At 42.8% G+C, this 26,462-nt stretch overlaps 1 protein-coding gene across 1 annotated transcript in view; it reads left to right on the top strand.

Annotated features, from left to right (window-relative positions):
* Positions 1-11,621: 11,621 nt before the first annotated feature.
* Positions 11,622-26,462, top strand: part of SNX9 (sorting nexin 9) — a 92,969-nt gene continuing 78,128 nt past the window's right edge. Inside the window, exon 1 of the mRNA XM_032651463.1 lies at positions 11,622-11,774. Coding sequence (XP_032507354.1) covers positions 11,763-11,774 — 12 coding nt within the window. The 5' untranslated portion in view covers positions 11,622-11,762. The remainder of the gene's footprint in view (positions 11,775-26,462) is intronic.

Here is a 26,462-nt window from a genome sequence, read left to right as displayed (position 1 = left end):
TTTTCATATCTTGCCTATTTAGAATAATGCTACAATGAACATGGAAGTGCAGATATCTCTTTGGGATCGTGATTTCATTTCCTTTGAATGTATATTCAGAAGTGGGATTGCTGGATCACATGGTAGTTCTAATTTTAATTTTTCGAGGTGCTTCCATACTGTTACGCATAATGGCTGAACCAATTTACATTCTCATCAATAGTGCACAAGGGTTCCCTTTTCTTTACACCTTCATCAGCAGTTGTTATTTCTTATCTTTTTGATAATAGCTACCCTAAACAGTCTGAGGCGATATCTCATTGCAGTTTTTATTTAAATTTACCCAATGATTAGCAATGCTAAACACCTTTGCATATACCTGTTGGCCACTTGTATGTCTTCTTTGGAAAAATGTCTACTTAGACCCTTTGTCCATTTTAAAGTCAGGTTATTTGGTTTTTTGCTATTGAGTTGCATGAATTCCTTATATATTTTGAATATTAACCCCTTATCAGATATATATGGTTTGCAAATATTTTCTCCCATTTCATAGGTTGCCTTTTTCATTTTGTTGGTAGTTTCCTTGGCTGTACAGAGCTTTTCAGTTTGATATAGTCCCTGTTCTTTATTTTATTTTATTTTGGCCATGCCGCAAAGCTTATGGGATTTTAGCTCCCCAACCAGGGACTGAACCCACGCCCCCTGCATTGGAAGTGCAGAGTCTTAACCACTGGACTGCCAGGGAAGTCCCTCTTTTGAAATTCATAATCATTTTTGAACATTTTCCTTTTGATCTTGGACCTGCAAATTATGTAGCCAGGCCTATGAACAGTGCCCACTGAGAGAGAACTTGGATGCCTGTTTCAGGTGACCCAGTCCTGCTCAGAGCACAGATACCTGATTTCTAGCAGAGTTAGTAACCGTGTTACAAAATCATTCACTTCCCCTTCATTTAAATGAATTCTATCTACTGAATATTTATCAGGTTGGTTTTACCCAAGTTACCAATAGTTCCTTAATCCTCCCCCAAAAGAATTACATTTTCAAAACAACATGCTAAATTGTCTCTCATTGTCCCAGTGGGAGACAGGGGATGATTGCAAAGCACACCAGCCCTGGAGTGAGAGTATTAGGGTTTGAGGTCGGAGCAGTGTGGTTTGACTGACTCCCCTAAATTGTTCTGCTTTTCACAACTTTTCCCCTCTTTTTACTTCTGAAACCACAGCTTCTCTAAAACACAGGCATTTCTCCCAGTGGTTCTCACGGCAATAACATGAGAGTATTGTTTCTAGGAAGGAGCAGAGGACATTTGTCCAGTAAGAGTGAATAGAGAGCCAGGACTATGTTAGGGCCTCAGAGTGTGGTAGCACTTGTGATCTTTCCTGTGGTGTATCCTTGTGGTATTTCAAATTCTAGGGGAGCACAAAATGCATTTTTCATAACTTTGAGTTTATCTACCGCAGCTCTTTGCACATAGCTCTCAATAAATATTTTTTGAGTGAAATAAAAAGCAGCTAATAGACCAAACTAGCTCTAAAAAGAGCCACTGCTTCTTGAACACCTAGCATGTGCCATGCACTGGGCCAGGCCTCTTGTGTGCATTACTCCAGTCAACGACCTGACAATCGCCCCCTGAAAGCCACACCGTTACTTTACAGATGTTGGCACGGACGGGTGACTGGTAGATAGCGACTATTTATGAGAACCACACGTGTTTCCGAACAATTCTTTATTTAATACTTAGAAAAATTAAGCTTGGAATGTCTCCATTCCTACAAAGTATAACATAAAACTGGTTACTTATTTTGAAACTAACGCAGAGCTTATAAGAATTGTGAGTTTTTCTGTGCACTTATTTCCTTAAAAGAATATTTTGCATTTTGACATTTCCTGACTTAATCAGAGATTAATGATCTTAAGAAGCAGAACATTGCTGAGGTGCCTGTAAAAATTCTGAGAAACTAGGGTAGAGATGCTAGACGCATTAGGGAAGAGATTAAATATATCACATGACTAAATGAAACACAGCGAGGATGAAGAAAGAGAAGAGTGACTGGGAAGGCAAAGAAGACAGAAGTGCCATAGGCGTCGACAAAGACAGGTACTGGATGTGACTAAGAAAACAGCTGTAATCATTGTGGGTCAGCGTATTAGAATATTCGTTATAGATCTGAGAACCACAATAAGAAATTGACACCCAGGAGTGAAGACCACCAAATGCACAGGTATTGATAACTATTTCACGGAATCTGCTAAGTAAGCCGCAGGGCAGTAACAGTATACATGAGAAAATTCAGGATCGAGATGAAATAACCTGCTCAAATTCACAGAGCTGGTGAGCAGCAGAAATGAGCTTCAAGCCAAGGACTGTCCAAGTCCAGGGCCATGTGCTCAGCATTCAGCACTCAGCAGCGATGGCCTTTCTGATCAAAGGCCAGCGGGAGAACAGGACTCCAAGGGACGGAGGCTGTAATTCACAGTACCCAACTCTAAATACGGGTAGTAGTGGCAAATGTCCTGCACTTGCGTCTCACAACCACTGTCACTAGAATTGCCTTTCACAAAGAAGAGATATAAGAGTCTGTGTTTGTGTGTGCTAGTGTGTTAGGTGGGACTTTAGCTTTAAAGTAACTCTGCGTAGCCTGTGACTTGAGCAATGACACATGAGCTAGCAAAATGTCCTTTGCCACCCAACTATTCCTACTCCCACTGTTGTCTACTTTGTGCCCAGTCACTGAGTGTAAGTTTGCTTCTGAGGACTCACACCAGAGTCCGTCCGTAGCAGGTCAGAAAATCAAAGCGACATCTTAGGGTAAGGTTTTAGGGAACACCATTGATCCTGGAGGCTAGGAGCTCATTTGGGAAGCCAACTGGTTCGCCAGTCTTACCATTACTACCCTGATTTCATTCTTCTGTCCCAACCTTCCTTCTGGGAATCAGGGCTATCCAAACTGAGCAAACAGTCTTTTATAGATCCCAGAGCAAACAGTCCCTGCTGAGGCCCAACCCTGGCTGCCCATGCCACCCCTGCCATCTGTGCAGCCTCACCGACCTCCAGCCTCTTCCCGCCATTACCTCCTGCCCTTTCCTGCCTGCTCATATCTTAGCAATCCGACTCCCACTAAATCTTCAGTTCTGGACACTATGTCCCGTTATTATAGCATGGATTGAGTCTTCCGAACAGTGAAGAGAGAGAAGTGATATAGTCAAAATGAAACAAAAATTAAAACCAACCAATCAGCCAACCAGCCAAAACAAAAACCCCAACATTTTTATTCATACCTTGGGCTATCCTAACACCAAAGGAAAGCCTTCTATCAATATAAAATAACCTCTCCCACTTCTCTTTATACCCTTGCCTGGCTTGATTTTTCTTCAAAGGACTTGCTAAAGCACCTGACATGTTGTATACTTACTTGTAGTTTATTGTTTTCCCCGACCCTCTGCAGAGCGTAAGTTCTAAGGGAGCAGGGACTTTTATCTCTAACACCTGTAACAGTGCCCAACGCTGGGTACAAGGTGAAGGCTTAAAACATTTATTGTGATTGGAAAAGCACCTGTTGCACCCCTTTCTGCTGTTTATTTTCAAGGCCACCCCTGAGGTTCACTTTAACCTCATTTAACTCACAAAGTGGGAGAAGATATACCCGTGTGCCAGACCCAGGCTGACTCTGCGGTCCGTACTATTCTCCACTCTTCCCATCCTCCAACATGTGTAGTAGGTGACCATCCTGTTCACATTACTTTTCACAGTTTCATATTCCCGCATTAGTTTCACATTATTTGACTGTCAGCTGAAGAAAATTGCACAACCAGAAAGTTGTGAGTTAAGTTTTATTTGGGACCTTACTGAGGACAATAGCCTGGAAGAGAGGCTCTCAGATAGATCTGATGAACTGCTCCGAAGAGGTAAGAGAGGAGCTGGGACGGAACTGAGCAGAACCCTGTGCCCCTCCCCCGACATGTACAAAGGCCCTCCATGTCCCCTGCCTCTTGTTTGTAGAAAAGCTGAAGCCTCCCAGGCCTCCCTGAGTCACAAAGGAGCAGGCTCAAGCAGCTAATGATTAGGACAATAGAGTCCCAGACTCAGTGTCTGATGCACACTCCTGAACTGTTTTACAGATACTGAAACTGCCACCAGAGGGAAAAAACGAACTGCATGATGACCAGACTGCAGCCATGACATAAGCGGCTCCATCTTGAGCAGGACTGAGTCTATGGGTAGCACAAGTCCAAGAACTGGCCTTAAGAGAATGGGATAGGGCTTCCCTGGTGGCGCAGTGGTTAAGAATCCGCCTGCCAGTGCAGGGGACACGGGTTCGAGCCCTGGTCCGGGAAGATCTCACATGCCGTGGAACAACTAAGCCCGTGCACCACAACTACTGAGTCCGTGAGCCACAACTGTTGAGCCCACGTGCCACAACTACTGAAGCCCGCACGCCTAGAGCCCGTGCCCCGCAACAAGAGAAGCCACCGCAGTGAGAAGCCCGCGCACTGCAACGAAGAGTAGCCCCCGCTCGCCGCAACTAGAGAAAAGCCCGCGCGCCAACAAAGAACCAACACAGCCAAAAAATTAATTAATTATTTTTAAAAAGTATGGGATTAACACTATTGCTCGTAATAATCTCTTTGTGAGCATCAAAATAATTGTAGCTTGTTCTACCTGTATTTGTAAGCAAGCAGGCAACTAAAACTGTCAGCAAAGAGATGCTTCAATTCCATTTCTATCTCTCACTCTAAGACCTCCAAGCTCCTTCTCAGCATGAAGCAGTTACAGAAGATGGACCTTCATCCCTAATCCCAGAGAAATGGAATGATAGCTGATGGGGGGGCGGGATTTGTAAGCAGCTCTTTGCAGGAAACTGCTCTCAGAAGGAAGCCCCTTTTTTTGTCACTTCAGCAAAGCTACATTGTAACTAGCCTCAAACCAGGCGCCCCCAACCCACCCCGCACCGTGCTCTGCTCATCTCTGGCCCAAGCACACTTTTCAAATCTTAGGATCACACAATACCTTGCCTAACCTGTTGGTTCTTTCCGTAGATCAAAGTAGTAGAAATAAAGAATAAGTAATTAACAGATGACCAGATCTCTTCCCTAGCGTCCCCTTCAGTAATATCACGAACAGACTGTGTGAACAAGATAACATCTAAAGAAACACCATGAGGAGTCGCACGCAGTGGGAGATGGCTAGGAGTTTAATCCCCCGTCTCACTGATTAACTGAGATTACTTCCCCTTTCCCATTTAAAAACTTTCATGGCTCCGCAGAATCTTCGGAGTTGGTTTTTGGGGGACATGATTCTGCCTTCTCCTCAGATTGTTGGCTTTCTGATTAAAAGCAACTTTCCTTTCTACCAACATTTGTCGCTCAGGTATTGATTTTTGAGTGGCGAGCAGCTGGACCTGAGTTCGGTTACAAAGATATATAGGAGTTTTTGCTGGGAAAAAAAATCAAAAGATTACTGAAAAGAAAAATTACTGCTAATCACAAATAACAGGTGTTAATGATTAACATCTGTTAATCAAGTTAATGATTTTAGTGCTCTTTGTATGGGAAGATGCAAGAGTGTGGATTCGTTGAAATCATTCCTTAGATATGTGTCTTATCTAGGGCCGGTATCCAGGGCATAGAATGCTTCCTGTTGTTCTCCATCCTGAATTCCCACCAGGGCGCACCGTGGAGGGGTGAGGGCAGCTGCAGTGGCTGAAGGCTTGATGGCAGTAACATTCCTTGGTTAGTGGAATGGCAGGCAACATTCCCTTTCCCCATGACCTAGGACTTAATTGGGCTTTGAGTTATTGGAACATAAGGACAATCTAATTATGACATAAGACAGAAACAAGAAGAATTATAACTAATATTTCTTGAGAGCTTATTCTGCTAAGTCCTATGAGCTCATTAGCTAGTTTAACCCATCCAACAAAGCCATGCAGTAGGTACTACTATTACCCCCATTTTATAGTTCAGGAAACTGAGGATGAGAGAAGTTAAGTAATGTACCTAAGGTCACATGGTATATAAGTAACAGAATCCAGATCTGTTGACACCAAAGTCTGGGGTCCTAAGGAAAAAAGAGAGAAGGGAAGTGGGATGGGGACTGTACTTGTGGTTTGCTGAATCATCATAGTTGTATCTAAGAAACTTCAAGTTCTTGAAAGATGAATTTTAAAAATGATCCTTTCAATGTGAAAAGCAACGAGTTTGGGGCTAGAGAGTTTCTGAGCTTCCACAAGGAAATTAATATTAATTTCTGCAGTTAAAACAAAGTGCTTTAACTTCCTAAGTGTATAGTCATAACATACAACCGTTACTGAACAAACCCATCGCCACCAGCTGTGTCACTAGCACAGGCTTCCTAGGAATACTTGTCACTCCCTTTTCCTGGGCATAATAAAAAGAGTGCAAAGCCCAAACAGAGCAGCTCTGTTGCTCTGGCTACAGCTTTTTTCTTTTGATGGTGCAATCGAGTTATAACTGAAAGCGTCCGCAGATGCAAGTCAAATTTCTTAACTAATCAATTGTGTTCTCATCCATAGGAGTAAAGGAAATAACTGAACTTGGCTGTAAAGGAAATTACTGAACTTGGCCTGTGCCAGGCTCAACGCCAGGGTTCTGGGATCTGAGGGCCAGGATGTAAGGCACCACCTCTGAGGAAGGCTGTCTAGGGAGGAGGAAGGGAGAGAAGAAAGAGGTATGAATGGGTGATCAAGGTAAGCAGAAGAGGAAGCCACCTACTTCCCAGCTTGGCCCAGGGCTCTTGATGATGATCCTCAGTGCAGTCAGCTTTCTAGTTAGGGAGAAGCCCCTGTCCCACTGGGTGGCTGGGCTCCATGAGATGAGAGGAAAGGATGCCACACCTCCTCTGTCCTGCTAGTGTGGGTGGGTGGCTCCTACCACAGCTCAGGAGTCCTTGTCCTGTTTTTAGCAGTGACTGCCTTGACTGTCACAAAACGCCCTTCAAACCTCTGACCTAAAATATTTTTAATTTGAAAATGACATGTTTTGGAGACCTGTGATAAGAGAATTGGGCTCTTGTCTCCACTCTGACTTAATTTGTGGCCATGGGTAAGTCATTTAACCACCCTGGTCGCATTTTTACACCCATAAGTGAGAGGATTGCCATTTTATCGTTTCATGTACGTGGTAATTACATCCAAGACAAATGCCAAGCAATAACTAGAAAGTACACAGGAGATGTGCTCTTCAATGATGTCACACTAAAGAGTATCTAAAGAGTATTATCTTGAATACAATTTAATCTTTATTTATTTCATTTTAAATAATGAATTGGGTACTCCATCTCCAGTGAATACTACTTAATTTAGCATTTTCATTTTCAAATATAGCAATCAAAATCAACATTACCTCATAAAACATTGTCGTAGAGGATTAACACTTCTGAAGAGTATTTTTTCTTTTTCTTTTTTTTTTTAAATGAATTTATTTATTTTTATTTTTGGCTATGTTGGGTCTTCATTGCTGCGCATGGGCTTTCTCTAGTTGTGGTGAGCGGGGGCTACTCTTCGTTGCGGTGTGCGGGCTTCTCATTGCAGTGGCTTCTCTTGTTGCGGAGCATGGGCTCTAGGCGCGCAGGCTTCAGTAGTTGTAGTGCACAGGCTCAGTAGTTGTGGCATGAGGGCTCTAGAGCGCAGGCTCAGTAGTTGTGGCGCACGGGCTTAGCTGCTCCGTGGCATGTGGGATCTTGCCGGACCAGGGCTCGAACCCGTGTCCCCTGCATTGGCAGGTGGATTCTTAACCACTGTGCCACGAGGGAAGCCCTATTTTTTCAAAAAACACGATATCAAGTAATAAAACTTTCAGAAAACTTGTATCGTGTAATGTTTCACATTAACTTAGGTAATGATAGAGACGGTGGTTTTCAAGCATGTTTCGTAGAATTCTATGAGTTGTTTGAAAGTAAACGCAGGCAAATGGTATACTGCTTATTTGTGATTTGCAACCCCTCTCATCCATTCATTTATTCGTTCATTTCACATAGTATTAGTGGGGGCTTACTCTGAGCTTGCTGTGATGCTAGAGGCAGGTGCAAGACAGGGGTACCGGGGCTCCTCTCCTTAACTTACAGTCTGATGGGGGAGGCGGGCAAATGGTCGCTCTAACGAATTACAGACTGAGATGTTTCCAAAGGCAAGGAAACCAGTACCATGAAAACTTGTATCAGAAAACTTATATCAACAGAACTTAACTTAGACTTGGGACAGCGAAGATGTCCCTGACAAATGTTAACTGCTGTGACAGTTCTGGGGAGCTCTGAAGGATGAGTGGAAGGTTAGCAAGGCGTGCGGGTGTGGTGGAGGGGGAGTGGATGGTGGATGGGTGGCAGGTATTTCAGACAAAGAAACAACATCAGCGACATAATTTGAGAGTCCCAGTGCAAAATGAAAATGTGAAGCCCCTTGTTCAAAACTATTAAGAATTTAAAGATGGCACAGGCAGAGCATTAACGCAAGGACGGGGCCCTGCGAGACTGCACAGGTCACACGCCCCAAAGCCAGTCCTGGTCCTCTCCGTGGAAGGGAGTGTGAAGGTCAGGAGTCAGGAGGAAGTGAGAGGCCAATGCGTCGGAGCAGAGCCCCGGGAGGGTGGTAGTAGATGGAGCTGGAGATCAGGTTCACTTGAGGATTATGTCAGTGACTACACCTCAGTAACACAGGTAGTGATCTCACCTTTATTTAAATACTTAATTTTCATTGGTCATTCTGAGTTTGATGTCAATCTGGTTACTTTTTTTTTTTTTACATCTTTATTGGAGTATAATTGCTTTACAATGGTGTGTTAGTTTCTGCTTTATAACAAAGTGAATCAGTTATACATATACATATGTTCCCATATCTCTTCCCTCTTGCGTCTCCCTCCCTCCCACCCTCCCTATCCCACCCCTCCAGGCGGTCACAAAGCACCGAGCTGATCTCCCTGTGCCATGCGGCTGCTTCCCACTAGCTATCTACCTTACGTTTGGTAGTGTATATATGTCCCTGCCACTCTCTCGCTTTGTCACAGCTTACCCTTCCCCCTCCCTGTATCCTCAAGTCCATTCTCTAGTAGGTCTGTGTCTTTATTCCTGTCTTACCCCTAGGTTCTTCATGACATTTTTTTTTCTTAAATTCTATATATATGTGTTAGCATACGGTATTTGTCTTTCTCTTTCTCACTTACTTCACTCTGTATGACAGACTCTAGGTCTATCCACCTCATTACAAATAGCTCAATTTTGTTTCTTTTTATGGCTGAGTAATATTCCATTGTATATATGTGCCACATCTTCTTTATCCATTCATCCGATGATGGACACTTACAACCTGGTTACCTCTAAAAATGAAGCCAGGGTTACAGAAATTGTTCAAGTAGGGAAAGCTTGGACTCTGCTCCTGCTTTCTTTCTTTTCTTTTTTTCTTTTTTTTTTTTTGCCACACCATGTGCAGCATGTGGGATCGTAGTTCCCAGCCAGGGATCAAACCCTGGCCCCCTGCATTGGAAGCATGGAGCTTTAATCACTGGACCGCTAGGGATGTCCCTGGTCCTGCTTTCTTGGTGCTGGGTGCTTAGGCTGATGGGTTGTCTAGAACTTGCATGCAGAAAGGCATAGGTCACAGGAGTGAACCTGACTTTGCACCTTCCTATCAAAATATACGCATTGTTGAACTGTGGCAGGGAGCTGTAGCCAGCTTTCAAATTTAAAAGAATAAGGAAAATTCATTACTTACACTATTACCCAAGTTCAAATCTTGGCTTTCCCACGTACCACTGTGTACTCTTAGTCAAGATATCTATTTAGTTGTTAAAATATAAACTTGTTTTTTAAGATAAAGTAACAATATACATATTCAAAAATTCTGACATTAGCCTCTGGTGAATCTTTTCAGCAATTTCCTAGGCATATACAATGTATTTTCATAGTTTTTACACAAATGGATTGTACTATACCTAATGTTCTTTTTACTTTTATTAATACCTCTTAAAATATTAGCATTTTTATGGACTTCCTAGTATTTCATTTGTATGGATATACCATATTTATTGAAACAGTCAGATTAACAAACATATAGGTTACTTTCTGTTTGGGGTTATTATAGAACAATGCTTTACTGAAAGCACCTTTGCTCACTTAGACAAGTGTGCTGGCAGAATAAATTCCTAGAAGTAGAGCTGCTAGTTCCAAGGTTATGGTCATTTCTAATTTTGTTAAGTATTACCAAATCAGCCAAGTTATTTAAGTGAGACTTGATTTCTTCATGTCTGTAAATAGTGACCAACAACGACTTTCTCAAAGGTTTCCTATAAGGATCAAGTGAGATTAAGGCATGTTAAAAGCCTACTACATAGCAAGTAGGTTGTCAATGAATGTCAGCTTGCAACTTTACTTTTACTTAGAAAGACAACTATTTATGAATATTAGGGTGATTATAGCTGTGGCCCTGAGCTCAGAAAACACAAAAATTCACAGAAAACATTGTAGTATCATATCCATTTTAAACCCCATTGTTGGACATAACCAATGAAATCTCTGGAAGTCAGAGTATTTTTGAGAGGACACAATTTGACATTAAATACCGCTTTCCTGGCCTGAAGTTGATTTTTGATAGTTGCCTATTTAAAAAATATATGTATATATATTCCTGATGATAAAAACAAGATTTACTGTGCTAATATAGCCATCAAGATGTGTCTTCCAGTCATGGCTTTTGTACTTGAGTGAAAATCTTGCTGCTCATTTTGTCATTCATTTATTAATAAAGCCCATACATCCAACTCTGAAGAAAAACCTTTTGATAAGAAAATGGAAAATTTTAGACCTCTCGTTTCCATTTCGAGAAACCTGTTGTGTCTCTCCCAAACCTCTGGGGCCCTGAGACGTTTTTAAATTTATCAACAGCCCATAAGGAGGTTAATGGGGCGCCTCAGAACGAAATTCCCAAGCGTCCGGGCCCAGAAGCCCCAGCCGGGACCACAGCCCGCGGTCAACTCCAGGCTGGAGGCAGATCCTCCTCGGAGGGCCAGTCGGACTAGGAAGCCATTGCTCCGCTCCGTGCCGGCTGTTTATTGAACACTCACTTCACTCAGCCCAGAGCTCGACCGGCCCCACAGCCATCCCGACCTGGGACAAAGATCCCGTCGGTGACTCGTGCCCGCCGGGGGACGCAGAGCTCTGGTCGCACCCCCGTGCATCTCGCACCGAAACTTCAGCCACGGTGGACGGCCGGAGGCGGTCGGGACTCGGCTCCCCGGGCAGGCGTTCCCTCAAAGCGTGTCCCCAGTCCCCTTCACCGTCCCCACGGGCGGCCAGGCGGGGAGCGGCCGGGGGCCGTGATCCGGCCCCGGCCGCCACTCGCGGACGCGGCCCGTTGCGCTGTAACAAAGGGCGCCCGGAGGCGCGGCCCGGGGCGGAGGCTCCGGGCGGGGGCGGAAAGTGGGAGAGGAGGCCGGGCCGGCCGAGGGCACCGGGCGCGCTTCCGCCGGCCGCGCCGCGCACGCCGCGGTAAATGGGAGGCTCGGCCGGCGGGGGCGGGGGCCGCGCAGCCGGGGAGTTTCAGGAACTGGAGGAGCGGGCGGCGGCTGGAGTCGCCCAGAGCCGAGACTCGGGGCCGAGGCGGAGCCGCCGCCGCCGCCGCCGCCGCCGCCGCCGCCGCCGCCGCCGCCGCCGCCGCCGCCGCGCCGGGGCCCAGCCGTAGCCGCCGCTGCCTTCGCCCTCGTCCGGCCGACTCGGGCCGACAGACGCGGCGTGGGAGAGTAGCCGGCCGTCCCGGGCCAGGGATCCGCCCGCCATGGCCACCAAGGTGAGGGGCGCGCGGCCCAGGCCCGGCCGGCCGCTCGGCCCAGCAGCGGCGCGGGAGGGTCGGGCCCGGGGGCACGGGCGGCGGCGCCGCCGGGGAGGCCGAGAGGTCGCGCCGGGGCCCACCCGGCCCCCGCAGGGCTCGGGTTACGCGGAGCGGGCGGGTGGCCGGGGCTCGGGCGCCCGGGTGCTCGGCTGGCGGCGCGGGAGGGTGGCGGGGCGGGACCCCGGCCGCTTGCGGCTCCGTCTGCAAAGTTTGCGCCTGAGCGTGGGCCGCGGCCGCCGGGAGAGAGAAAAGTTCCCGCAGCCCCGGCGCCCGCTCCGAGGAGCCGCCTGACAGCCGGGAGCCCCGACTCTTTCCCGAGTGGAGTCTGCTCCTCACCTCCCCGCGCGTCCAGCCGCCGCGGGAGCAGCGTCCCCTCCTTCCGCAGAGGGTGGGACCCCGGCTCCACGGGCCGCTTTCGGGGGCCTGACCCCCGCCGGGGAGGACTGAGAATTTAAAATCCAGGCCGGTGAACGAGGGTTCCCGGGGAGGGAAAACGACAGTGGAACGCCCCGCTCCTCCACTTCCCTCAGTTTTCCTGTTTTTTTTTCTTTTGTTTTGCTACCTTTTTGGTTTGAATGTTATTTCCAGCATGAATAAAATGCAAAGAGGGAAATGACTCTGCTTTCAATTACGTGTCTGCTTAAAAAAAGGGCCAGGCCCGAATTACGTGGTGGAACTTTGACTCGCGCTTGGTAATTGGCCAGGAGTGCTGATTTGCTTATTTTAAGGTATTGTCGGTGGAATTAGCGGTCACCCGTTGCTACCTGAGTCTGCAGGAGCCTCCATCTCCCGCTCCCTGGGCTGGGGCGTTTTCTTTAGTTCTAGATGTCACCTAGTAATGGGAAAGCCACGCTCCCCTCCACGAGCCAGTGATGGGGTTTGAGTTGACTTTTTTATTTGATTGATTTTTGCAAATAGTTTTAGTAGTGTCCCCTTTATAAACATCAGCACCCTCTACCATATTTACTTTTGAAACCTCGAAGCTTCTCTTGGGTTGGTGAAAACCTTAGGTTGTTGTTGGGTTTTTGGTTTTGGTAGAGAGAGAACTTTGAAAGCTGATAAATTTCAAATCCCTTTGAAAGATCAGATTGATATTTCAGTCCGTGGAATTTTGTTCTGTATCGGCCTAGGTGTAGTGTTTATTTTTTTTAAAGTGTAGATTCTTAAGGGAAGCTGTTGCCTGCTGTTACTGAAGTAATTACCTTCTTGTTAATATATTATTGGCTATGCTCTTCCTTGGTTTTATTAGGTGTGATAGAACTTGCTACCTTTTTAACGTATATCATTTTGTGTTGATATTTTTAAAAACAAAACTTAAGCCAGGGATTTCTAAGGAAATTTGATTTTGAGGTTTGTTGCCAAACATTCCAGAAAATACCAGTTACACATCCTATTTTATACTCATCTTGCAACCTTAAAAGCTGTTTGTGGTCGATACCTATTCAGAGGTGGTCAGTGTTTTGGTATTTTGCACCGTGATCTACTGATGCATGTTAGATAAACTGTCCTTTAAGTGGGACCCAGCTTAGCAACTAGTGCTGGTATATGTAATGAAAATTTTATCTGATACTTAAACCTGAACTTAGTTTTTCTATAAAATTAGAAAGGAGAATAGGTCTTGTACTAAACTTGAATTGCATCTGTCCTCACTAAGCACAAACCTTAAAGCATGTGTAAGCACTTCCTACTTTTTTTTTTTTTTTTTTTTTTTGCGGTACGCAGGCCTCTCACTGTTGTGGCCTCTCCCGTTGCGGAGCACAGGCTCCAGACGCGCAGGATCAGCAGCCATGGCTCACGGGCCCAGCCGCCCCGCGGCATGTGGGATCTTCCCGGACCGGGGCACGAACCCGTGTCCCCTGAATCGGCAGGCGGACTCTCACCCACTGCGCCACCAGGGAAGCCCGCACTTCCTACTTTATTGTCTACTCCTCCGAAGGCAAATTCCAGTAATTCTGAGTCTTGGTTTCTTTCACCTTTATAATCACTATTCCACACGGTACTCCTTTCCCTATTTACACTGTGCCAAACCACTTCTGGTTTAAAAGAAGGAAGAGCAGAGAAGCACTTATATAGGAACTTTCTCAGTTCTCTGGTTTTCCTACTTCCTGATGATTCTTACATCAAACCAAAGTCTCATTTTTTAATTGTTCCCAGAGAGTAAATTTGTCCTTATTTTGTTACACACACACCCCCCACTTCCCATCCCTGCCCTTACCAACATCTGAGTAGTTTGGGGTTTTTTCTTTAATTTAATCGGGTAGGTACTTTTTAGTAAGAGAGAATATACATATAGTAAGTAATACCATCTTAACTTTTTTTTAAATTGAAGACTCATATGGCACTCAGGCTCCTGCTACAAGCATTAAGTGATAAGAAATAAATACAATATCTGGATATTTTAGGTAGTGTTGGGTTTCCCTTTGAGTTAACCAGAAAGAAAAATGAATTAAGGTAGTTCTTCACTGCCAAAGAAAGTTAATCAGTAACCGCACATTTTAAAGAAATTATCTGTTCTTTGTTTCTAATCATTACTCAGGAGAATGCTGAATTCGCTTTGAGTCCCAGTCTTGTCTCATTTAGTAAATACAACAAAAGGGTAATATGAGTGTGTAGCTTTGACTTCTAATAGGAACTGCAGGTTATATTTTTACTCAGTCATATGGTGCACTTAGGAATTATTTATTTATTTATTTATTTATTAAGTCTTGGGAAAGGAATTCTTTTTTGGAGGGGCTAGATATAGCAAAAGGGACATGAAGGAACTAGTTAACGAAGTTAATCCATAGCTATATAATTTAGCTGTAATTTCCATGTCACCGTTAACCTTTGGTAACTAATTTAAATCCTTTTGTGCTTAGGTAGTCACTTTTAGGAGTAATCATTAGAACCAGATCCTAGGAGTCCCTGGTGCTTTTTTTTTTTTTTTTTTAACTTTTCTTTCCATCTCCGATGTCTAAAGTTGTATATTTGTGTTATAGTGCTTGTCTGGTTGAATGAAGTGAGTGTGGAATGTTGAAATTAGCGGTAGGAAAAGAGTGAGTTGCTCAGGAGTGTTCCATGATATACATTAGCGAGAAGAGTTTAGAGAGCATACTTTGTAGTCTTTTCCTGAGCAAAAACCTCTTTTTTGAAGAGGTTTATTGAAGAAAAGAGTAGAAATATCTTTCTAAAGCGTCTTAAAGATTAAGTTGTTTTTGATAGTTTTTTTTAACAGTATGGAAAATGGTAACATTCAGTTCAGCATAACAGTAATATTTTTAAGTGTCTTCATAAATAGAATATCTAGACAGTATTTCTGTAGTCACAGAAAAATTCTATGACAGTAGAACCGATTCTGTAGACACAGAAAAATTCTATGACAGTAGAACCGATCCTGTAGAACCGATTCTGTAGTCACAGAAAAATTCTATGACATTAGAACCGAACTGACAGTAGATAGTCAACCGATTTCTTATTAAAGAAAGAATAGATGAGAAAGCATAAAAATTTTGCGAAGTTTTCTACTATACCCTGCTTCTGTGTTGACCATCTGAAAATTAGTTTTTTACTCTGATTGCCCACCAAAAACTTTGTAACTTTGCATATGCTGTTCCTCTTTTCTGGAATGCTGTTCTCTGGCCTTTTCCCCTACATACCTTCTTTTACACATTATGTCTCAGCTCAAAGCATTACTTCCTACAGAAAGCTTTCTGATCTCCCCAACCCCTGTTACAGGGTCACATCATACGTGCAGACTGCCGTTTTACATGTGTTTCTCTGCCCAGTGGCTGTCTCCTTCAGGGTGCTGTCAGCCCCAGGAGGATGGACTATGTGTTTGCTCCTCGGGGTATCTTTCTGTGACAGGCACAGACCAGGCTCTTGATAAACTGTTATTCCATGAATGAATGTTGAATTTTCTTGTCCCTATTCCTCCCTCTCCAGTTTGAAAAAGCAAAAAGATTTTCCATTGAGATAGGTGGCTGTTAAAACTATTTAGCTCCACCTGTAAGCTTGTTTCTTTTAATTATGCATTTTAGTAAAAACTTTTTAAAAGTGTGCATGCACAATGGAAAATAGACATCTACAGCTCAGTTATTGGCAATGTTTTTTAAATAAATCAGTTTTACTAATTATTACTTGAGAAATTGGTTATGTTTCAAGGTAATTGGAAAAAACTTCATGCTTCTGAGATTTTAAAAAAAGTTACCTTTGGGCTTCCCTGGTGGCGCAGTGGTTGAGAATCTGCCTGCCAATGCAGGGGACACGGGTTCAAGCCCTGGTCTGGGAAGATCCCACATGCCGCGGAGCAGCTGGGCCCGTGAGCCACAACTACTGAGCCTGTGCGTCTGGAGCCTGTGCTCCGCAACGAGAGGCCACAACAGTGAGAGGCCCCCGCACTGCGATGAAGAGTGGCCCCTGCTTGCCACAACTAGAGAAAGCCCTCTCACAGAAACGAAGACCCAACACAGCCAAAAATAAATAAATAAATTTTAAATAAATAAATAAAAAGAGTTATCTTTAACCCATGAATTGTTAGAAATGTGTTTAATTTCCAAAAGTATAGGGTTTTTCTATTTATCCTTTTGTTAATGATTTCAAACTTAATTTCATCATGATCAGGGAGTCTGATTGTTACTAATAACCATACCTGAAAATTTGTTGAGGCTAACTTTGTACCCAGTATATAGTCAGTTTTTATAAATGTGCATAAAAAGAATATATATATTCCCTGATCAATGCATATATTTTCTGTATATGTCCATATAAACTTACTAACTATGCTGTTCCCATCTGTATCCTTACTAATTCTACTTGATCTGTGGTATCTTAATGTCTTTTGCTCTACTTGACAGAGACGTTAAGATGGTGAATTTAAAACATCTCTCTAAGGTTAGGATTAGTATAATCTTCCAGGTGAACTGAACTTTTTATCATTATGAAATGACCCTCTTTATAGTGCATTTTTTCTTAAAGACAGTTTTGTCTAAAAGTTAATGTGGTTTCACTAGCTTTCTTTTGGTAAATATTTTCCTGGTATATAAAAGCCTATAACTGAATTTTACCTTTTCGTCTTGTTTGGCAGTCTTTGTGGCTAGAGGGTTTTGTTTGCTTTATTTGTGTTTATTGATGTGTTTGGATTTCTGGCTACCACCTTATAGATTCACTGAGGATTCCCGCTCCTCAACTTTTTAGAAGGTTTAGTTCCTTACAGGCATACCTCGGAGATGTTGTGGGTTGGTTCCAGACTACTGCAGTAAAACAAATCGCACGGACTTTTTGCCCCCCAGTGCGTTTGAAAGTGATGTTTACACTGTATGGTAGTCTGTTAAGTGTGCAATAGCATTATGTCTATAAAACAATGTATATACCTTGATTAAATAGTACTTTATTGCTAAAAATGTTAAGAGTCCCAGTAGTAACACCAAAGTTCGCTGGTCACCATAACACATATAATAATAATGAAAAAGTTTGTAGTATTGGGAGAATTACCAAAAAGTGACAGAGACACGAAGTGAGCAGGTACTGTTGGAAAAATGGTGTGTCAGTGGACTTGCTCTGCTCAGGGTTGCCACAGACCTTCAGTTTGTAAACACTGCAGTATCTGCAAAGTGCAATAATGCAAAGCAAATAAAAGGAGGTATGCCTGTATGTCACTTTTTTCAACTGGTTGTCGTAAGCGTATATGTTACTATTTGTACGATAAAGTCCAAAAGTCCTCACTATCATTACCCTCCTCCTGGATTACAGGGACTTTAAGAAGCTCGGCTCCAGTCATCTCTCCCAACACAGTTACTGCCCAGGATTTTCATTCTGTCTTCTCTACCACAAATTAGACATTATTTTTGTTTTTTATACAGTTAATGTTTACTTAGATTTAATCAACTTTTACCATATCTTTGCTTCCTATTCCTTTTTACATTTCAGTTCTTTCCGGGATAATTTTTCTTTTGCCTGAAATGAATTCTTTGGAATTTCCATTAAGGAGAGTTTTTTGTTGGTAAATCTCTTATGTGTGAAAATGTGTTTTGCCCTGTGCTTGAAAGATAGTTTTCTAGGTATGGAGTTCTGTTATTTCCCCTGTGTCCTACCGTCTTTCAGGGTTACTGCTCAGAAGTCAGCCATCTAATATTGTTCCTGAATAGTCTGATACTTCCCTCTGCCTGTTTTTAAGACCTTCCCCACGTCTTTAGTATCTTACAGTTTCACCTTAGTGTGTTCATGTGTGGATTTTATTTCTATAGCCTGGGATTTATGGGCAGCTTGGATCTTAGGATGGATGTTTCAGTACTTCTGTACCAGTGCAGTTCCGTAAAATAAACTTCCTGTGATAATGGAAATAATCCTACATCGGTGCAGTCCCGTGTGGCAGCCACCTGCCACGCATGGCTAAGGAAAACTTGCAGTGTGGTTAGTGTGACTGAGGAACTGTGCTTTTCATTTTAGTTTAAATAGTCACACGTGGCTACTGGCTGTCACAGTGGGGAGTGCAGTTGTAGAAGATTCCCAGTGATTGTATTTCACGAATATTGCCTCTTGCCTGTTCTGTCTTTCTGGAACCCTAATTAGCATGAAAAGGTCCAACAGACATCTAACTTCCTAACTTTCAACTGCCGTGTTTTCTTTGTGCTGCATTCTAGATAATTTCTTTGACTCCTACCTTCAGTTTACTATTCTTTCTTTAGTTGGGCCTAATCTGTTCTTTGATCCATTTAATTTTCAATTATATTCTATTTTTAGAAATTGTTATTTGGTTTTGTTTCAAATCTGCTTGATCATTCTTTATCTTCTCTAATTGCTCATATCTTTAAGCTTCTTTTAAGCATATTAAACATTGATTGTTTGTGTCTTAGTTCTAATGTCTGAGGTCTAGTTCAGCAGTTGTCTCCACTCATTCTCACTCATGGTGCCTTGTTTTCTTGTGCGTTTTGTGATTTTATTTTCTTCTGTGAGTTGCTCATTTTCCTTGGAACTTCATCTAAGGGTTTTGATCCCTAAAACTGAGTTATATTCGTCCACAGAGACTTTGTCCTTGCTTATGCCAGTCTCTTGGGGACACTACATCCTTGGGATCACTGTAACTTTAATTCCTGGCTTAACGTTTTTCCAACCATACTCTATAGCATAAATATGGACCTCGGATCTCAGGGGAAATCTCCCTTATTCCCCTACTCTGGGTCAAAGGTGAGACAGGTTTCCTTGCTGTTCCCTTCTGTACAATGGGTTCTTTTTCCTTATGTTGAGGTCCTTTTGGGCTCCAGCTTCGAGCTTAATACGGGAGTGTTCGTCTGTCACCTCCCGCCTTCCCCAGGGCAGCCTGCAGAGCAGGACCCAAACTCAGGCTCTCCGGGGCATAGAGGAGACTCCTGGGGTGGAATCCTGTCTCAGAACATTTTCCTTCCAGGGTTTCTGCTCTCATATCCTCTGACCTCTCTAGAGCCTTTCCTTTTGTGCTGACTCAGCAGTGTGTGTTAAAAGGTGTTTGTGTGCTTGGGTGTGTCTTTGCTTTTAATATTTTATTCAGCACTTCAGTGTTTCAGTCTGGTGGTGGTTCATGGTGTCAGCCTACCATGCGTGCTGGAACAAAATCCCAGTCAGAGCATCTTTATAACAGACTGTAAAGTGAAGGAATGGAATATCTGCACACAAAGTGTTAATCTGTTTTTTGGAGGGAAAAAGGTGGAAAAGCAAAGTTGTTAAGCATTTTAGTTGAAACCAAACCTTAAGCCATCAAAATAACTGGCTGGGCATTTCAGTTTCCAATTGGTATTTTTATTTTTGCTCCCCCTTTGATTATCAGAAACACATGATCGATTTAGCCCATCTTATTCATTTTTAGGTGTTGTAAAGACAGTGCTTGAGGATGTTATTCAGTATGACTCAATTTTTCTAAGCTATTTTTAGTATCTGAAGACTGCGTCATAGAGTAAGTAGTATTACCTGCAGAGGCAGGATTCAGAAGTCACCCGTTTGTGTCACGGGGGACATATAAGTCAAAGGGACATGTGACTTTAGACATTAGTTAACTAGGCGAAAAATGGACTTTGTTCTGGGAAGCGTTACCCATCATCATTCACTGACTGCTTCATTTGAGTATCGAATGAGCTCAGTGCCAGGTCTTCTGCTCCACGATGGCGTGTCAGTCTGAAAGGCCTGTCCTTACCCTGAAGCTCTATTGTTCTAGCGGAGGGTAGGCCTGCTGCAGGGCGCAGGGGCCTCCTGCTACAGCTTCTCAAGCCAGCAAGGCTTTCCAAGGAGCTGAGTCTTGAAATGTATATTTTTTTCTTTAATTCGTTGAGTGAATTTTAACCCTTATCTAATCACATCAGTCATTTAAAAAATACTTAAATAGTACATCTTAACAGTCTGCAAGTCCAGACTTTGTCTTGTAGGATCCCAGATAATCAGTTTGGCAGACAGTTTTAGCGGTTCCTATGTGCTTCTCTTACGCTGGATGTAAGGCTAAGGTTTGGATCCTTGCCTAAGAGAGTAGACATTCAAAAATTAATGAGCTATTTAAAATGTACCAGTTAAATGCCATTTTTAATGTATATCTAATGCAAATTCACAGAAGAGGACTTAAAAATGTAAATTTGTGTGTTAATAGTAGTTGTCTATCTCATACTTAGGGACTTCTTTTTCATCTTTAAGCCTGTTTTGTATTCTCAAGATTTTGAATAATGAATATTTATTGCTTTTGTAATAAGGAAGAAAACAAGTTACTTTTTTTTTAAACTTAAAAACTTATTGGGCTTCCCTGGTGGCGCAGTGGTTGAGAGTCCGCCTGCTGATGCAGGGGACACGGGTTCGTGCCCCGGTCCGGGAAGATCCCACATGCCGCGGAGGGGCTGGGCCCGTGAGCCATGGCTGCTGAGCCTGCGCGTCCAGAGCCTGTGCTCCGCAACGGGAGAGGCCGCAACAGTGACGGGCCCGCGTACCACAAAAAAAAAAACAAAACAACTTATTGTCATTAGCTAGGCCTCTCAAGCAGACTCCTAAATTTATCCATCTTCTGTTAATTTCCTTTGAATTATGCTAAGATGAAAAAAAGGTTTTAATTAATGCTTATACATAGTAAGTGGCACTTTAATAGAAAAATGATAATGCATTCAGTATTACAAAAAGAAACTTAAAATTTATTTTTCTTCCCTCAGCACCATATTTTCTTCTTCCAAAGGAGAAAAAGTATGCTTCTTAAACTTTTAAAAATACCTAAAAACTTACTGAATAACCAGCACTGAACCTGGAGTTCTTGAAAATTGCTCTTTTAAATACATTTATGTTTTACCTGCCTCTCTGCACTCGTTCCCTCAGGAGCTCAGAGGACAGGAGCTCAGGGGACTCCTTCGTGAGTCAGCAGCAGTTTCATCACCCTTGTACTTTCCCCACCTTCATAAGATTTTAAAGTCAGGAGTTGAATTTAAGATTTTACAGCCTTTTTGTTGATGTGTCAGGCTTACTTTGTCTCGTGATTGCCATTACCAGTAAGTATATTCAATTTCTTATAACCAAAACTAGGAAATCAATAGGCTTTAGACTACTGAGATCTGTAGTTACATCAGATTGATGCATCTTAATCATTTAAAGCCATGATGATACCAAAAAATATGGAGATTGTTTTTTAAAATTCTAATATTTAAAGCTACTTCTGGTTCTAGTCTTTACTACTATATTTATAGTTTTTTAAAACCCATTCCCCTTTTTGATAAGTAAAAACATCTCATGCTTTTCCTGTAGTTTGTATTTAACAAGTGATAGATAGTTCTCTAAAATTTGAGTACTAAATATTTTCCCCCAAACTCCCCTCTTCTCTGACTCGTTAGGAATCTCTGCTATAAAGAAGATGATGGCAATGGTAATAAGCTTCCACCTAAGAGAGAAATTGGACTCTTACTAAAGTGCATCACTATTTTATGAGTGGTGATCATGTTTCCTGAGTTTAGGCATTAATGGTAGAGCTGAGGTACCCCAGCTGCATCACAGTCGCCCGCCTGGAGAGCTCGTTAAATCACAATTGCTGTGCGATTTCTGAGTTTCTAGTTCAGGAGGTGGGCCCGGAACATGCATTTCTGCCAGTTTCAAGGTGATGCTGAGGCTGCTGGTCTAGGGACCACGCTTGGAGAACCAATGTTGCAGAAGATTGAAAAAGAAAGTAAGAACCTGGGTTCGGTCCTAGGTTCATCTCTGGAATCTGTGGACTATAAAATGGGTGGGCTCTAACACACTGTGTGCAGTGAATACTTCGTTCTTGCTTAAAGTATTCTAATCTAACTGAGTTCAAGTGATGCCGAAAATTTTAAAAGCTGGTATTCTCAAAAACTGTTAAGCTTCTCATCAGCTTGTGGTTTTCAGTGTTGTATTGATTGGTTATTTGTGTTACGTGCAAAATGGCTTAATCTAGTAGAGTCTGATTATTACGGTGGTGAGGTGACTGTGACTCGTTATTACGTTTCCTGTTGCTTTTTGGTTAGCCAGAAAACATGCCCTACAATTTTGAATATCATTATAGTTCACAGTAATCAGTCCAGACTTAATGTGCTTTGTATCACATGTTCCTAAAGTGGTTGTATAATGAGAACAATTTTTTTTTTAAGAAGATATTGGGGGTAGGAGTTTGTTAATTAATTTATTTATTTTTGCTGTGTTGGGTCTTCGTTTCTGTGCGAGGGCTTTCTCTAGTTGTGGCAAGCGGGGGCCACTCTTCATTGCGGTGCACGGGCCTCTCACTATCGCGGCCTCTCTTGTTGCGGAGCACAGGCTCCAGACGCGCAGGCTCAGTAGTTGTGGCTCACGGGCCTAGTTGCTCCGCGACATGTGGGATCCTCCCAGACCAGGGCTCGAACCCGTGTCCCCTGCATGAACAGGCAGATTCTCAACCACTGCGCCACCAGGGAAGCCCATTGAGAACAATTTTAATTCATTAGGGAAGATTATTATGTAAAAGAATCCTGTTTTTTAATTATTTTGTAACTTAGATAATCTATGATATTTGTGTAAATCCAGTTTTTTATCTTACTTGTGTGGTATGCACCTATACTTAATTTCGATGAATTTAAATTTCACCAGATTAAACTTCCCTGTTTGCCCACTTAGATGCCTCAAAGAAGTAAAATGACAGACGTTTTTAAAGCCAGAGAAAACAGTGAATATAGTCCCTAAACCAGAAGAACCTACCTTTGAATAATTAAGTTGACCTAGGACTCATGTATGAAGGCAGGGGTGTGCTTTAGAAAACAGCCTGTGTTCATGTAACTTGCCTGTGCACTGTCAATAAGAATTAATGTATGTCTGTACATGAACAGTGCAGAAAAATAGTTTGAAATCCTTCTTGGCATTTATACCATTCAGAGTCCTTTTGTTGATCTATAAATGGCATACACTGTTAGGGAAGGAATACATTTGATATTCACATTCTGTCGTTAACATCAGAATATTATTATACATAAATATCAAGGGTTATTTATGGGAAATGTTAAGTATGCTACCAAAAATCAAAAGCATGTTTTTTCATTCAACAGTCTCTCTCCAGAACTTATAAATACTGTAAGTGAACAGAGCATGCATTTTTCTACTCTGAAAGAATTTGTAGTCTAATGGGGGAAAAAGGCACTTGAATCTCTTCAATTCAGAGTTCTCGTTGCTGTGGTAGAAGTACATGCGATGTCCAGTGATGGCACAGAATCTAGGGTTGGAAATGAGACCCTTTCGTCTGTTTTGCTGCATTTACTGTCATTGGAAACTTAAGAGTAAAACTGAGTTTATGTCAGTAAAGAGGCCACAGTTTGAAAAACCTATGTAAAAATAAAAACTAGTTAATTACTCTGACATACGTCAGTCATAGTGTAGAAGATCATTTCTCTGCTTGAGATGAGGGAGTAGTATTACATAAGTGAGGGCACATTTAGTTTGAGGTCTTTCAAACAGTTCCTTATCATAGTGATTGCCCTTGCAGGACAGAAAGTACATTTCAGAGAAGGCATACATTTCCAGCATGCCTAGCTGTGATCTAACATTTTATCTGGGACTAGACACTAAGCCACTTTTGGGAACCAGTGAACAACACGTGCCATGCAGATAATGTTTCTATGACGTGGCTCCTTCTAAATCCCTGTGGCCTTGGACACAGCATCTGCGAATGGTTAAAATGGATCTGCTCCTTTCGATTTCCTCGTTAGCAGTTCAGTTAAAGTATTTGGAGTGTTTCATGTGCCTGGCTTGCAACACCTAGAGTTTATTCTAGATTACAGATTCCCAGCTGGTGAGTTTTCAGGGGATCTTTAAATCTAAATGAGCAAACATTGTTACAGACTGTTTATCTTCCTCACATTTGCAATACTGTTTTTAAAATATATGTAGATTTTGTTAGTAATAAAATACAGGTACATTTCAAAATGCTAATGACTTCATAGTACCTCTTGGGCATTAAGTATTTCTCAATAAATTGTACTTTTATATGTTTACTGTTGTTTTTGGGGCGACATATGTATGTATGTAATGAATTGATCTTGAGGTTGTTGGCATTCTATGATTGAAGTTAGCTATTACATAAAAGCTATTACATTTCCGTTATTTGATTTGCCTTGAATTTTACATTTGGAAAAGAAATTTTGTCATGTCTTCTATTAGAGATGCAATGAATGAAAAAATTAGTTCTATGTGATTATTAAGTTTATGTATTTCAGTGCAGTAGTGGTGGAATAGCACAGAGAATGGGAGTCTGGGTTCAAATCCCAATCAAATCCAACTATATCACTTTGGAACGTTACTTAATGCTTCGTTTTCCTCATCTGTAAAATACAAGTAATAATAGGAACTCAGGTGTGAGTTCCATTGCACAATCCAGGTAGGGCAAAAGAACAGAATTTCATTTTTCTGTAACAATTTACAACGAATTATGTCCTTATCCTACTGGGAAAGTCAGCTATAACCTGTAGCTCACCGCCTCCTCCTCGTGCCCAGGGTTAGGTATAACTTGAGGGTGGGGATCCTTACATAATGCCTTGGGCGGAGGGTCGTGTCTTGCCCTGCAGCCGCCTCTCCTGCACCCTCAGGTGGGGAGTTCTGTCCCACTCCCTTGCTGTGCCTGAGGGAACCGGAGCCATTTTGCTGTTGTCCTGCTCTAGTGGGACACAAAGCTGCAAAGCCCAGACACTTTCCATCCTAATGCAGTATAAGCTGTATCCCCTCCTGTCGATTTGTTGTTTCACCGGGGTTCTGGCACCGGGCTGAGGGCTCTCTCCAGGTCTCGCCATTGCCTCTGGTCTCCGCTCTGCACTTCCCCACTGTCTTTTCCCCCAGCTCAGGTCCTCTGGTCCAGGCTTTGAGAGTGGAGGAGGTGGTGGGAGAAATAGAGGCCACGCTGTGTCTCCCCATTGCAGTATTTCTCACCAATGCTTTCTGTCTGGAGCCCAGAGTTCTCTCCATTCTCAGGGCCTTTGGAACTCACAGCCAGGAACACTTTACAGTGTTCTCTCACGTCATAACCTCTCCTGGGACAGTGGACACAGTGGGCACTGCTGGTTCGGGTTGGGGAGGTGGGAGAAAAGGGGAAAAATAACCCTAAAGATGAAAAAATAACATTTCAAAAATAGTATCTCTACCAGATTATCTCAAGGAGTAAGTAAAAATTTATGTAAAGGGCTTACCAAGTGTCTGACTTTACAACAGGGGATAGTAGCTATGGTTGGATGGTGTTATTCATATTATTATAAAAATAAACTATAAACTGGGATCTGTTAGACCCCAAGATCTAAGGTCTACCTTAACTGTGTTTGCGGAGTTGTAGCAAGTTTCTCTAATTTCAAGTTACTCTTGCGGAGGTGATGAACTTTCTATCTGCTTCTTACTTATCCCAAACTTTGTTAACCTGCTTTTCCATATCTGGGTGTCCAGCAATTTGAGTTTGATTCTTTTCTGCCGTTGCCTCAGTGTGCCTTGTTTTTTCTGGTAAATTACCTTTCATACCTGAAAACAAGATAAAAACAAGGCAGAATGTTAGAGGCGTAGACAAAAGAATGAGATTAAAAAGCACCTTAGCATTGCTGGAAAGTCTGTGTTATAAAACCACTACATGTGTTTAGCAGATCTGTTTACTGAGGTCACAGATAATACATCTCATTGGATCCTCATGTGGTAGATCATTGTGTTGTTTTGTTACCTTCAGTAAATCGTTGAGCCCCTATCATGGGCCAGAAACTGTTGGACCATTAGGAATACAGCATTAAAGAAAATAATTTTAAATCCCTGCACTCAGACAAAAATCCCTGCTCTCGTGGACCTTGCATTCTAGTGGAGGAGATGGCCGTAAACAAGGTCAATAAGGAGAAAAATAAAATAAGGAGAAAAATACAGCTGGGAGAAGAGACCTTGCTAAGGGGTGCGTGCACGTGTGTGTGCGTGCGTGCATGTGTGTGTGCACGCATGTGCTCACACACACAGTGCTAGATGGGGTGGCCGAGGAGGCCTCTGAGAAGGTGACCCTCAAGTCCAGACCTGACGGAAGGTTGGTAAGTTGCACCTCTGAGGAAAGAGCATTGCCCTCAGGGAGAGTGTGCCTGGAGGTCAGTGAGGTCATGGAGGCCAGCTGAGCTGTGGGAGTGGCGAGGACCCTCAGGTCCACACTCACAGAGTGTGCCTGATGAGGAGGGCTTTGGCATTTATTCCGAGATG

The sequence above is a fragment of the Phocoena sinus genome, chromosome 12, assembly GCF_008692025.1.
Source record: "Phocoena sinus isolate mPhoSin1 chromosome 12, mPhoSin1.pri, whole genome shotgun sequence".
NCBI classification, from domain to species: Eukaryota; Metazoa; Chordata; class Mammalia; order Artiodactyla; family Phocoenidae; genus Phocoena; species Phocoena sinus.
This window is presented reverse-complemented; position numbering and strand designations above follow the sequence as displayed.